General features: G+C 31.5%; 2 protein-coding genes across 5 annotated transcripts in view; one reads left to right on the top strand and one right to left on the bottom strand.

Moving 5' to 3' along the window:
• The window catches only part of LOC129288366 (N-terminal acetyltransferase A complex auxiliary subunit NAA15-like), a 28,014-nt gene extending 26,034 nt beyond the window's left edge, over positions 1 to 1,980 (top strand). For all 4 annotated transcript variants that reach the window (XM_054924897.1, XM_054924898.1, XM_054924899.1 and 1 more), the window contains one exon: positions 965 to 1,980. In XM_054924897.1, coding sequence (XP_054780872.1) covers positions 965 to 1,176 — 212 coding nt within the window. In that variant the 3' untranslated portion in view covers positions 1,177 to 1,980. The remainder of the gene's footprint in view (positions 1 to 964) is intronic.
• A 2,105-nt stretch (positions 1,981 to 4,085) lies between these two features.
• LOC129289590 (E3 ubiquitin-protein ligase At1g63170-like) lies at positions 4,086 to 8,449 on the bottom strand. The gene is made up of 5 exons (XM_054926385.1): positions 8,293 to 8,449; positions 6,617 to 7,465; positions 5,604 to 5,729; positions 5,233 to 5,524; positions 4,086 to 4,662 (listed from the first exon to the last, which is right to left on the bottom strand). Exons 2-5 carry the CDS (start codon positions 7,288 to 7,290, stop codon positions 4,483 to 4,485), a joined length of 1,272 nt encoding a protein of 423 aa, XP_054782360.1. The 5' UTR covers positions 7,291 to 7,465; positions 8,293 to 8,449; the 3' UTR covers positions 4,086 to 4,482.
• Between the last annotated feature and the right edge of the window lie 5,930 nt (positions 8,450 to 14,379).

Here is a 14,379-nt window from a genome sequence, read left to right as displayed (position 1 = left end):
GGCAGAAATTTCACATAAATTTAGTTCCGTCGAAGCCCAAGCATTTCCATGGTGCATAACATGGAATCTCATTAAGGCCATTTTGAAAGCCTGATTCCATCACACTGTCATGAGTTCCACATCGAGAGGCCACATTGGTGGAATGTGATTTATAAGTCAGTTGGGCACCCTCCTCTTATGAGGTGTCTTTTGGGGGTGAGTTCTACCCAGATGGCTTGTGATTGTGACACACACCAAACATGCACTCCCATGAAATCCAGTTCCAATTCAACTGGTGTGCTTCACACCCTGCCATTCAGCAACAGTTTCCTCAGTTTCACATAACATCTCAAAACCTCAATCCCTGAGGTCAGATTTTCTGTATGTGTGACCATATAGTGGGGAGAGAAGAATGAAATCGTTGGGCATGTGGGTTGTGCAATTCACACGAGTCTCCTATACTGAATAACGTACTTACATGAACTACTTCATTTAGTTGAATATTTTATAATAGAAGTTCCCTTTGTTATTTTTTTCTGTTCCGTCTGTTGTATTTCTTTCCAGTTTGTGTTCAAAAGAATGATGCTTAGTTGGGATCATATTCGTTTGTCATCTTTGGCATTCAAAAAATTACTCATAGTATACGTGATAGTTTCAACTGTCAAGGAAAGATAATTAAGGTTTAAACCATTAACCTAAACATTTTCTTTATTATTTTTAATCTTGTAATAACATATTAAGAGGGTAAGGCTTGTTCTTGATTGTTGTTGTTACAATGTATGTACTTAGAGGGTGTTGATGCCCCTTTAACCCCGTGTCTAGGGTGCAGCTCCCCCCCCCCCCCGAGTTAATGGAACATGTTTATTTATCACTACCTTGTCTCTGTCACTTTTATTGTCCAAAATATTAAAGTAATTATCGCCTTGTGTTCATTTGGAAATGATAAAAGTTGGCTTATTGTGCTAAGATTAATGCTTTTCTACAGGATGGAAGGTGCGTTGTAAAGAGCTTTTCCCATATTCTACATACTTTGAGGGCAGCCGTAGTTCTACCTCTCCCAACTCAGCTTACAATCAGATTTGTAATGACTTTGAAAATGGGAGTATTAACCCTTCAATGGATGGCCAAAATGTGGGTTCCTTCACGTTAAATGGGAAACTAGACGCATTTAAAGAGCTTTCCATATTACAAAGTTGAACACATCTGTCAAATTTAAAGGTTTGCAAGTTACTCAGTTTGAACCCGTGGCAAACGAAGTTGCATTTGACATTACTTGAAAAGACTGTTGTAGTTCACGCAATGAGGGTGGTTGAGTTTTGATGCATGTTGTGCAAAATTCCACGTGGAAATTACAGATGCAGTTCTTTGCACGAGTATTCCCCTAGCTCTGAAATGTATTCCTTTGTGCAGATGTGTATAATTTCACCTCAGTTATGTTTTAGGGTTGAATTTTTGTTGTTCACCGCTTCTGTTCTCGTGAGATGCTAGATGGGGCCAATGGATTTGCAGTATTTTACAGAGTTTTACCATTTAGGTCGTGGAGGAGAGTTGCTGAAGTTTCCTCTGGTCTGCATCTAGCCAGCATATATGCACCAAGAAGATGTATGTTGTCTATTTTATTGGCTTATTTATAATGTATAAGCACAGATTAAGTGAAAATTTTGCCACGATGGCAGCTTAAGTTTTGGGTGATTTTAGCGTGTTTTTCACTGGCAGAGGTATTAAGTTTATAAGAGATACTTTATCAATATTTTATAGAAGATTTAGGTTGTCGTTTCAATCGTTGATCGACTCCTTTGACATTGCAGCTGTTGCTTTGTTCCATTGTTTCAGGGGTTGAGAATCTTGTTTCTTTAAATATGAGCTACTACAAATGTATTGAAATATAAAGTGGTTATTAACCCAGAGAAAGGATTTTCAGTATAGATAAGAGTGAACTTGTGGGTGTTTATATATGAACAATTGGTTATATGTGCGTGTATGCTTTGTGTTTATTATTAACTAGGATTTATAAATGTTTAAAGACAAAAAATATGAATCATCAATAGCAATGTAAAATACGTGCAAGTACACATTCTTTATAAATTATGAAGAGTATAATCTACAATTAGTTTGTTTATTTAAAATTAAAAATATCATTTTAGTTAAGTTTAACATTTAAGTTATCATCAAAATATTATAGGCTAGATTGGCTTTAGTTTTTGAAGAGTAAAAAATGTAAAATATCCTTTTGTAGATCTAGTAAAACCACAATGTTGATTGGTTTAAGTGATAAGAAATTCTGAAGTAGATTTGGAGTATCATATCATTTATGATTTATTTAATAAAAATATGACATTTGGATGTAAAAATGTAATAGATATTTTATGACATTTTATATAAAAAATGTAATATATAAAGATTTTATATAAAAGATTAAGAATTCAAATCACAACTATAAAAAATGTAATAGATATTTTATTTTATATAAAAATATTAAATATGACATTTTAATAATAGAAAGAGAAAATGTAAAAAATTAAATAGATATTTTATTATAAAAATGAATTCATTAAAAATAATGACACAAGATTTTATTTGATTAAATGGTTTAATTTTATTCAATGAATCATGATTAAGTTCATGTACCAAGTTCACTTTAGAATTTCTGATGAGTTAGTTATTCAAGTGGCATCTTCTCAACCTTTGAAGCACATTTGAATAGCTTTTACATTTAAAATTGGGAGATAAAACTCCCCCCCCCCCCCCCCAGTGGTGCCAGGTAATCATAATGATGATAATGTTGAGCCCGTTTATTCATCTTTATTTTCAATAGTAGCCTTTTTGAGAAAGATAATTAGTGTATACAACAATTTATATAATTTTTTGCTCAACATGTCAAACCTTACCTTATTTATATTTATACTTTTATTAATAAACAAATAAAATTTTTTTAATATATTTTTCTAAGGAATCAAGCTTTATAACAAAAATTACATATCATACAATCCATTTCCTTTTTTATGATTATAAATTATAAATTATTTTTTATTATATATTATACAACAACTTTCAATTTATTAAATTGGCTTTTAAAAAATATATAAATATAAATCTTATTACAATAATTGATTTTTACAAAAATGATTCTTCATAAATGAACTTTTAATAAATAGTTTTTGTTAAATTAGAAACCAAACATATACACTATGTCAGGGCTTGTTTGAAATTATTTTTGTTTTATTATTTTAAAAATAAAAAATAATAAAAATAGGTATTTTTCCTAAAAATAATGATTAAATGGTTTGGTTCTAAAGCAGTTTGGTTCATTTGTAAGTGAAGTTTCAATGATTTTTTAAATATATATAAAACTATACATTGTGTCTAGGCAGAATGTTTCACTCTCCTTTTTTCTCTTTATTGTAACTTCAAGTCATATCCACACATTATCTTTCATTATTAATAAAATATGTACTGCAAAATAATGGTTATAAAAATAAGAACCATCCTATAACTTATATAAAATCAAAAGCGAAAGAGATTCTATTGATTTTAATTTCAGTGAAAAGTTTTCGCTTTTAGGATGGGAAGAAGAAAACAATGCAATGCGGCAAGCAATTGAGTTATTGAAATGTATGGGTGAATAATTTGGTTTTTGAATTTTTAAGCATTTTAGGCTAGGCTTTAGTTAAAATTAAAGTAAAAGAAATAAAAACTGATAGACTAATATTCTAATCTAACTGTAAAAGATATATGTAAAATATAAAAAGTTTGGCTCAGGTTCCATAAGCACGAAACCAAAACCAAAACATTCAATTTTGAAATTTTTAAAATTAGACCAAATCTTTTTAATAATTGGTTTTGATCATTTTTTATCGGATCGGTTTGTATAAATAGTTTTGTTTAGTTTTCATCAACCTGCATCATCATGCACTGAGAATGAAGCCCACGTAAAAAATCAAAGCACTATTACCTGATCTTTATCACATTGAATTCTTTACCTTTATCCTTTGATACTGTGGAGCACTTGTCAATATTTGACATGTTCTTCAACAAGCCCTAAAAAATATCAATCAAATACACACTTACTTTTCATACCACAACGAAACCTGAGCATGATCAAGAGCTTCAAATTCAAGTCAACCTTTTCATTAACTTTTTGTATATATTTACACATCGTGAACTGAGGAAGGAATAAGGGAATTATAACAGAATTCTAGCAACAAGACTTCAAAAGTAAATGAAAGTGGGAGAGAGGTGAGGGCAAGAAGGTGAGCAGAGATGGGAGGTGAATGACATTATAAACATTTCACGGGTTTATAACAAATACATATATCGAACATGTGAAAAAACTTGAAATCTATCTTCAGCTATCATGCCGCATGTATGACACTGAAAAGCAGAGTCCAAATGCTTGCCGCTGGCATTAAAGGCGACAACTTCATTTGGGTGTATGAACTTCTTCAGAAAAGCAACTACCAGCCCTTGTAGGAAACTCGTGGCTGACCTGGCAACCATTCTACTCTAATGCTGACTGGACTCCCCTGCCGAAAGTACACTCACACCGACCTCGCTTTTACAGAGAGGACAAGATGCATTTATCTTGAGCCATTTGTCAACACACTCAACATGAAAGACATGGAAGCAGGGTAGCTCCCTAAGCTCATCATCATCGGCATATTTTGCCAAACAAATGCAACAAACCTGCACATATTTCAGAAGGCTAATGTAAGCCTAAGTTAAATTTACAACGAAATATTTGGGCCAAAATAGAATATATATATATATATATATATAGTTCTATATTTATAGAGGAGGCACCGTCTGCAGTTTCCGTGAAGGATCATCAATCATAAAGGCTCCTAGGAATGCAGAAGCCCATTCTTCAGACGTTAACGTCTAGATTCTGCTCATATTTAAATATTCTACTTCATACTTTCGTTAGCAAGGTGTCTCAATATTTCTTGGCTCCTTTCCATTATTACGGAACAGAATGGCATTTTACATGGGTTGCCATTACACGGGGAATAACAACAAATAAAGCTACTAGCCTCTGATAGAGATTAGATGAGATAACTTAAAGGGAGGAGATTATTACCTGATATTATCGCAACCAACAATTAAATACTAAAGGCTAAAAGTTTTACAGAACACAACATTGCCTGTTAACACATACCAGTTTATTCAAATTTTAAACATTGGATTACAGTAGCACCGGAACAAAATAGGTAAATGAGTTCATGATTTTAATAAGTTAAGCAGGTAAAAACTTACAGCATCTTCTCCTGATATGGATCGCTCCTTCTCTGTCCCCGCAGCCAAGGTCCCTCCTTCATCTATAGCTGTATTTCCATTCTGATCATCACTATTTTCGTTTTTCTTCAATCTGAACTTATATATAGGCAGGGCATTAATAGATTCAACTGTGGCCCCTCTAGTTTGAGAAAAGTCCTCTCGAATTCCCAAAACAGAAATTATGCAAGGTAGGCAGCAACAAATTGTTGCACATAGTATAAATGGCATAGCATATCCAATGCAACTGAAGGTAAGAAACACTATACATAACCTGAAAGGAAGCCCACGATATTTTTAAGACTTGGGAAAATTAAAATATTGGTACTGCAAAGTATAGTGTGGGAAAGTACCTATATAATTTTGGAGCATCAGAAGGCGAAGAATGACCTCCAAAGATCCAAACGTTGCCCACAACAAACCAAACTGCAAAGAAGCAATCTAAGGCCATCTTGAAATGGTCTGCTAAACCATTAAACCTGCAGTTCAGCAACAGATTTCTCAGCTAAGTGCATGACTAAATGTTAAACACAGATAATATCAACAATTTTGTTGTTTGAATTTAACATTCAATAACACAAGGGGAAAAGGGCAGGCGTTATAGCTCCTATATTTTTGAAAGATTTCTCCTTCTCCACATGCTTTTAATCAATTAAAAAACTTATAAATTAAATTAAGAAGAATATGAAATCCAAGACATGTTAACAACCCATGAGCCACAGCCACAGGCTTTTGCATTCACGGCTATTATAAAGACGTAATATGATATAAGGAAGATATAATTTTATTTTTCATGTGTGCATGGAATCAAATGATGAATCTGATCCCCACATTTTGCTAAGATTTCAAAATTTGAACGGGATCTGAGTGGACAGGCACTTGGCTCAAAAAAGCTGTAAAATGCTGTGCTCCACAATAAGGGTTGCCCACTTTAAAATTCCTCACTTTTCTTCCTTAACATCTTCTATATCTGCATTAAGAAACTTCAAGTCCAGAATGGTGTGTGCTTCTCAAAGAATTGGAACCTTGTAAAATGCATAAAACAGACTAATTAATTTAAAAGTTCACATCAACAACTCAAACTCCCATCATTTCTATACAAAAGTTTTCAAGCATTTAGAGCTTAGAGTAGAGAAGAGAGGGGAATAAGAAATTGGCAACATGTACAAATAACGTGGAGTGATGCAACATCAATTTTAAAGTTTCTTCTTGTTAAATAATACCCATCAAACATTAGCCACAACATTGTTATAAGAGGAAACTAAAAGGATTATTTAACTATTAACTAAGAGTGAAAAACATGAATAGCAATATGCATGACGGAAGAAATAAGTAGGATTTAAATCTCAACTAGGAAAAAGAATACCTAGAACTAAAGGCTCCAGGAATCCCAGAGTTTCCTGTAGCTGGTTCTGTAGCACGACCATTCTCTTCGTCTGAAACATGAGCAACAGAGATGGCAGTATAAGATGTCCGTTCAGAGGGATTGCCTCCAGAAGATCCTTGAGATGTTTGAGATAAATCTCGTCCACTGTTTTGATTACGGTTTTGATAACGACAGTAAAGAATAGGAAGCGTAGCAACACAACCAGATGCATAACCCACAATCCATGCAAATAGTGGAGCTTTGGGATTTTCATTCCTGGATATTGACAAGACAACAATAGATGCTATGATCTGACCCACAGTGACTACAAGCTCAACAGAAATCCATAGTCCAGAATTCAGTGGGCTTCTTCTGTGATGACCATATCCCTCACCTCTTCTTGTCGATGAGGAATTTGTAGAGTTTAACCTGGATGATGAAGGTGAAGATGATTGATGAGCAGAAACTTGTGAGCCAACTGATGGTTGATCTTCATTTTGTGGCAAATGCATTTCAGCATGTTGATCATCTTGAGTAGAGCTGGATAAGTCATTACTATTTATTGTAATGTCAATTACATGCTGATGACCATTATGGGCTTCTGGCTGCTCCATCAGCAAAGGATATTGATCAGTTTGGGTGTTACTATTTGGTCCGAGAGAGGTAACATCCATGTATTTTAGTCAACCAAAGTAGAAGGCAATAGGGCAAACAATGGTAGTGACAAGGTTCCAACGTTTAGCTGCCTTCTTGTAGTTTGCTTCCCGGTCATGTAAACAAATATGCTGAATGAAGAAAACCAAGATCCTTGCAGCACTTAGCACCACACAATTTAGAGGACTTTCTATCCTGTTTAAATGATAAAAGGCAAATAATGAATGGTTCATAGTTTCAAATATTATTAATGCTCAGGCAGGGAAAAATATAAGGATAACGTTTCTGTTCATTTCATATAAATTCAAACAACTAGCAAGATGATAGCTAACGTTAGCTTGCCAAAAGCAAGAGGAATGGTATAAAAAAAAGAAAGAAAGAACGAAAGAAGGAAGGAAAGTAAAGTAGCAGCGTGAGAGATTTGGCCACTCCCAATAACAGATCATTATCATTGCTGCAACATGAAGTAGACCTTAGTATATAAGAAGATAATTTCAAAACTCCTAGGTTGGCAAAATATCACAAAAACTTATTAAGGGTGTGAAATCAGCATAAACTAAATGGAGAAACTGCATAAAACTGGCATCAGTCATTTGAGAAAGTTTCTAAATGGGCATAAAAATGACAATCTGAACTAAATTTTGATGCTTACAGAAGAGGCATTGAATCAAACAAGAAAGAAAACTAAAAACAGTCTTCCAATTCAACCCAACTACTTGAATTTATAAAACCTAATTAAATACAATCTATATTTTACAGGATAGTCTTTCAAATCAGCATTGCACCTATCTCACAGATGCAACAGAAAAACTTGAGATAATCACACATTTGACACATCAAACCGATTGTCTCAAAACGGAATCTTATAACAACATGGAATTATTCAAATTCAGCGAGAAAATATCCCAAATCAAAAGATAGCATGAAACCCAAGTTAAGGAAAAAAAGTTCGCGCTTCAAAAAATAAATGAATAAAAGATGAGACATTTCTATGCGGAAAGAGTGAAAGAGAAAATCTGGACCTGATTCAACTTAAGAGTGTAATAGAAGGCTTCGAAGCTTGGTTTCGTTGGTGTTCCTTCAGATTTCCCATTTCCCAAGGAAAGAGAAATAGTACAAAGTGCAGACGTCAGCAAAATTTTGTTTTTCTTCTTGTGCTTCACTGCTTTCGGAAACACGCATCGGAAAGTGAAAGAGAGGTGAAACATTTAAATCATTAGAGCTGTTTGGATGACGTGGAGCCATTGTTGCCGTAGATTCGGAGAAAGGCATACCATAATGCAGAGATTTAATCCAACGGTGAAGAATCACATGATCGGATATGACTTTGGAGCTATGATATGAGTCGAGCAGCTTCGTTGTTGAGATTCTACTGATTTAAGATATTTTTAAATTTTTAAGATGGCTTGATATTTTTTTATCTAGAATATCTTAGAAGAATTGAAATTAAAAATATTTTATGTAGGCAAAAGAGAGACGTAATTGTGTGAAATTGTTAGTCTTTTTCACAACATTGCAATTCATGATATTGACAGTAATTTTATTTGATTACGTTGACAGAACAAACATACGTCTATACTGTTAGTTACTCAATTGAGTAAGTTTGTGATATTAAAAAAAATTATATATTATAATAATAATGGAAAATTAATGTAAAAATATTAGCTGATAAAAACCTTTCCCCTATCACTTATCACCTGTAAAAATAATATTATAGTTGGTTGCATATATACACAAATTTTTACATTTACAGCATGGTTGTGGGATTTTTTCCGGAATGCATATAAACTTAGTGATGAAAATTTAAAAAAGTTTTACTCACACATCAGAGATCAGAGAAATATATTAAAAATGGGAAATTAAGTCCAAAAAGGCCACCAAAAAAAAAAACAATGATAGTGCAATCTAGAAAATGGACTACGCTAAGGTTTCAAATTAAAATTAACCTTGCCTCAAGTATAACTAATTAACAAGCTTTATTTGATCATTAGAAACATTTTCACTTATAATAAACTGTAGTTAAATTGAATGAAAACGTTTTGATTTCTTAAATAAGATCAAGGATTCAAATCACAACTATAAAAAAATGAACTATCTAGTTATTATAAAAAAGAGATGGCAAAGCATATTAGCTAGAACAAGCCAATGGTGTGTGTATAAAATGTAATTCCACCAGTTATATTCAAATCACAGCTATGATTGAGTCAATAATGTAATATCCCTAGGGTAATTTTCAACACTCGAATTGTAGCAGGTCATTTTTCCAATCACGATGTTTGAAATAGTCAAATAACTTTTTAAATGATCTTTTGAAATTTGAAAGAGTTGTTGAGTGTTTGGTATATTTGATTTTATTATTTGTTATATTAAAAAAAACATATTGAAGAAACAACAAGGTTGACTGGCTTCGTCTATATAGTATGCAAGGAACTAAATTGTTTTTTTTTTCAAGGAAAAGCATAATCATTAGTCTTTATTATTTTATCAAATTTTGTTTTTAATCATCATAATTTTTTTGGTATTTTCAATAACTATAAAGGCTTGAATAACAAATATTACTCGATCTTTTTAAAATTATATGGATTAAAAATACTGAAAAGACTATTAAAAGCAAAAGTTGATGACTTAATTGAAATGAAATATATGTGCTAATGTGTGTGTTTTGATGTCCTTAGAAGAGACACTGTGGAATGAACTTTCATATCATCATCTATTTCAAGGTGTAATTAAGTAATTTGAAGCACATTCACTTGTTTTTTCCAAAAATAAATAAATAACGTGATATATTTTAACATTGCACGCATATGATTATTTAATTAAGTTAAATTTGAATATTATGAAATATAATTGAAAATAACTCTTTTAAAATCATTTTTTAATATATTTAAACTTGAGAGCTTATATTTAAATAATTTTAACCCCTTTTGTTAGAATCAAAACATATTGGCTAATATTAAAACATTTTGTAACACGGCGTACGTAATGACACAATTTGGAAGTAGAATAAACCGAAAAGAAGTAACATGGGTCTTACGGCCTGGTGCTAGGATATACGGGCCACAAAGTGATAATGGGCCTAAACTAGTATGGCCTTGCTTTAACATAGGGTCCAGGTTTTGACCCAAAAAATCGTGGAATCTCAGCACTCTTCTTTTTTTAAAAAAAAATGTGACCGTTTGTTGGATTGATTTTTCGGTTCGGCCATTTCCTTGGCCCAATAAAGTGTTTCGCCATTTGATCCATCATGTGTTTCGATTCAATGACTCGCTTACACGGAGCTTTTTGTTAAAAAAATAATAATAATAATTTCATCGCTCAGTAAAATTGTTAATGGAATAATATTATTAATATTATTTCTTATGTGTCAAAATTTAAGTGAGCTAAATCCTAAAAACCAAGGTATAGGCATGCTTCAGAACATAAAAAGTACTCAGGTCTTATTTATAAAAACATATCAATTGTTTCTTAATGCAAAACTTTTTACAAATTTTAATGAAATATTTGTGATCTTTTTTTTTTTCCAAAATGCCCTTTTATCTTTCATTCTTTAGCTTAATCAATGGCGTTTTCATCCCCTCTCCAATAAACTATACCCAATCAAAGAACAGTTTTGGGGAGATGAAAAAAAAAAAAATCTTAACATTTAAGTAATTTTTTCTATAATCTCATGACAGTAATTATCAGTTAGCAATGATATGAGTAAAATATTTCGCAAATTGGTTTGAGTTGATTGGTTTAAAACTTTTTTCTATAAAAAAAACTCACAGTTGGTTTTTTTTTTTGGGGGGGATATTAATGGGTTTTCAAAACTTACGTTGAGCACCAAGGAACGGATTGAGTTGAGTTAAATTACATGAAAAACAAAAATCTTCCTATCATAGTGGTCGTAATTCTATTCAAGGCATGATTATATATTACATATAAATATTTATTTCAACGAATATTTGAATATCAGTTTATCATATTATGAAAATTAGTTTCTCAATTGTTATAAAATAGTAATAATAATGATTTAGGATAATAAAACTTTTAGTCCTTCAAATTTACTTCAATTTTTGATTTAGTATTTTAAGTTTAATTTTTATCGATTTAGTCATTCATGTTTTCTTAAATAATCACATGAGTTTTTTAAGTTTTAAAACATAAATTGACTTTCAAATATATTGTCTCTTCTCTCTCTCACAAATTATAAAGTATTTTTTTTACCTAAAGAATTATACTTCTTATCATTAATTTGCATAGTTGTCATTAATATTTCGTTATCGATGTCAACAAATCTTAATAGTGTAACCTCCTTTCTAAATAATAAGAACCAAATTGATATTCAAAGTAAATTTAAGATATTAAATTGAGAAAAACTAAACTTAAGAAACCAAATCGATGACTAAAATAAATTTGAGAAACTAAACATTATATTATCCCTAATAATATTTTCGAATATAATGTTAAAAAAATTAATCATTTGGTCCCTATAGTTTTGGCCTAATTATAATTTAGTCTCTAAACTTTCACTTGTTATAACTCAATCCTTATAGTTTTAACTCAATTGTACTTCAATTCCTAAACTTTACCTCTTTTAATTTAGTCCTTATAATTTTAATTACTTAAATATTAATCCTTATATTTTTAAAATATAAAATTATGAAGATAAAAAATATTTTGAACCTTTAATATTTATAATATTTAAACATTAAAATATTAAAATTATAATATTTTGAACTTTTAATATTTATAATATTAGTAATAAAATTATGTTAAAATTTATACTAATATTTTAAATTATTAAATATTTTTAAATTTTATAAATATTAAAGGTTCTAAATATTTTTAATTTTTATAATTTTATTTTTAAAATATAGGTACCAACATTTAAGTGATTGAAACTATAACGACTAAATTGTAAGAGAAAAAATTTGAGGACTGAATTATGAGTGAGTTAAAATTATAAGAATTAAGTTACTATAAGCCAAAGCTTAAGAACTAAATTATAATTAAGTTAAAATTATAAAAATTAAATAATTAATTTTTTTCTATAATATTTAAACTAGGCATTGGAGTAATGAAGGGAAACTAGGCATTGAATTAAAGGAAAATTATAGAACTTAAATGATTATTTTTTTTATAATATTTAAACTATAAGTCAAAACCATGAAGTATTTTAGACCAATATCTCTTTGTAATGTGAGCTATAAATTTTTTTTAAAATCCTAAGTAGAAGATTGAAAATGATAATGGGGACTCTGGTTGGTAAACATCAGTGCAGCTTTATTTCTGGAAGGCAAAGTGGAGATAATATAATCATAGCACAGGAAATAATCTATAATATGAAAAGTACCAAAAGAAGAATGGGGATGATGGCGGTCAAAGTGGATCTTGAGAAAGCCTATGATTGACTGGAATAAAGCTTTATCAGGGATACTCTCTCTAAAGTGGGTTTATCTCAAAAAATGTGTGATATTGTTATGGGTTGCATTAGTAGCTCGACGATGCAAGTGCTTTGGAATGGTGGACCTGTAGAGTCATTCAAATCCACCAGAGGCATAAGGCAAGGTAACTCTATCTCTCCATACATCTTCACTCTTTGCATGAAGAGACTTAATCATATAATTCTTGATGCCATTGAGGACATACCTAATCAAAGTTTCTCATATGAGACCTGATATATCGCACTTATTTTTTGCTGATAATTTGATTCTTTTTGGTGATGCTATTTCTTATCAAGTGGGTATTATGATGCATTGTATTGATAAATTTTGTGAAGCGTTGGCTCAAAAGATGAACACATATTAGACAAAAGTTTGCTTCTCAAAGGGGGTACACTTCTTTAGAGTGTATGACCTAAGTAGACAAATGGGGATTGGTTTAACAACTAATCTGGACAAATACCTTAGCATTCCCCTCTTTCATAGTATAGTTTCCTACTTTCTTTTTACACCAATCTTGGACAAAACTAGGAAGAGGTTATCAAGCTAGAAAGGGAAATTCTTGAATATGGTAGGGAAAATGACATTGATCAAAGTAGTTCTGTCAACTCTCCCAAAAAGACTCCTGAGAGAATTTGAAAAACTAGTAGGAGTTTTTTGTGGGAAAATTGTGAAGAAAGATGAAAACTTCATTTGATATCTTGGGAGACTATCTTAAAGGATAAAAAAAAAGGTGGCCTTGGTATCAAGAATTTAGAAAAACAGAATGAAGCCTTCATCATGAAACTTTGATGGAACTTGACTACAAATAAAGAAGCCTTGTGGGATAAGATCTTGAGAAACAAATATGGTTGTGGTTGGAAGGATTGACCTCACATCATAAAGAAAAGGAAGTCTTCTCTTACTTAGCGTAGCATATGTGCTGTATGGGATAAATTTAAAGAAGTTGGGAAGAAGATTTGTAACAGAAGAAATACTTCATTCTAGTTTGAGAATTGGTTAGAAATGAATATTCCACTTGTGGAACTTATACTTGGTATGGAAGATTAATTGATAAAGATGAATAAGTTGTTGATTATGTTGATAATAGGGGAGAGTGGGATATTGTCAAATTGGGACAGTGGTTTCATCCTAACATTGTTGCTTGATTGACTAAGGCTTACCCACCTAGTGAGGAGAGAGGAGAGGACAACCACTTTTGAAAATCTTCCACTGATGGTTTTTTTACTATAAAATTTGCCTACAATTTTCTTTCTACAAGTACTTGGAGGGATGTTGATAGCATTTAAAAGATACTTTGGCACTGGCATGTAGCGGAGAAAATCAAATCATTCATGTGACTTTTCTCACATGGAGGAACACATACCATGGCACTACACAAGAGCAAACGTCTGGAAGCAGAAAATGAGTGCCCTTTTGGCTGTAACATGATTGAAGATGACATGCACCTGTTAAGAGATTGCCTTAATACTATTGAACGATGGAAGGCCATTATTGCTACTAAACACTGGAGTACCTTTATTAACCTCTGTGGTATTGACTGGGTAAAATGAAATTTGTTACACGACATTGGTAAAGTGTTTACTAGCAAATTATCATAGAATATTCTCATTGGTTATGTCTATTGGGATATTTTGGGTGGCTAGATGTAGGAAATTTTTTTATGAAAATACCCATGAGCATAAC

This window comes from Prosopis cineraria, unplaced genomic scaffold (genome assembly GCF_029017545.1).
Source record: "Prosopis cineraria cultivar Desert tree isolate PC_DT_omini unplaced genomic scaffold, ASM2901754v1 PC12, whole genome shotgun sequence".
Classification (NCBI taxonomy): domain Eukaryota; kingdom Viridiplantae; phylum Streptophyta; class Magnoliopsida; order Fabales; family Fabaceae; genus Prosopis; species Prosopis cineraria.
Note: the sequence above shows the minus strand (reverse complement) of the source record. Positions and strands in the feature narration are given on the sequence as shown.

Coding starts and splice junctions, on each gene's coding strand:
- LOC129289590 (XM_054926385.1), bottom strand. CDS start 7,290: ATGGATGTTACCTCTCTCGGACCAAATAGTAACACCCAAACTGATCAA. Junction 5,525..5,603: donor GATGCTCCAAAATTATATAG/GTACTTTCCCAC, acceptor GCTTCCTTTCAG/GTTATGTATAGTGTTTCTTA. Junction 4,663..5,232: donor CCATATCAGGAGAAGATGCT/GTAAGTTTTTAC, acceptor AAATATGTGCAG/GTTTGTTGCATTTGTTTGGC.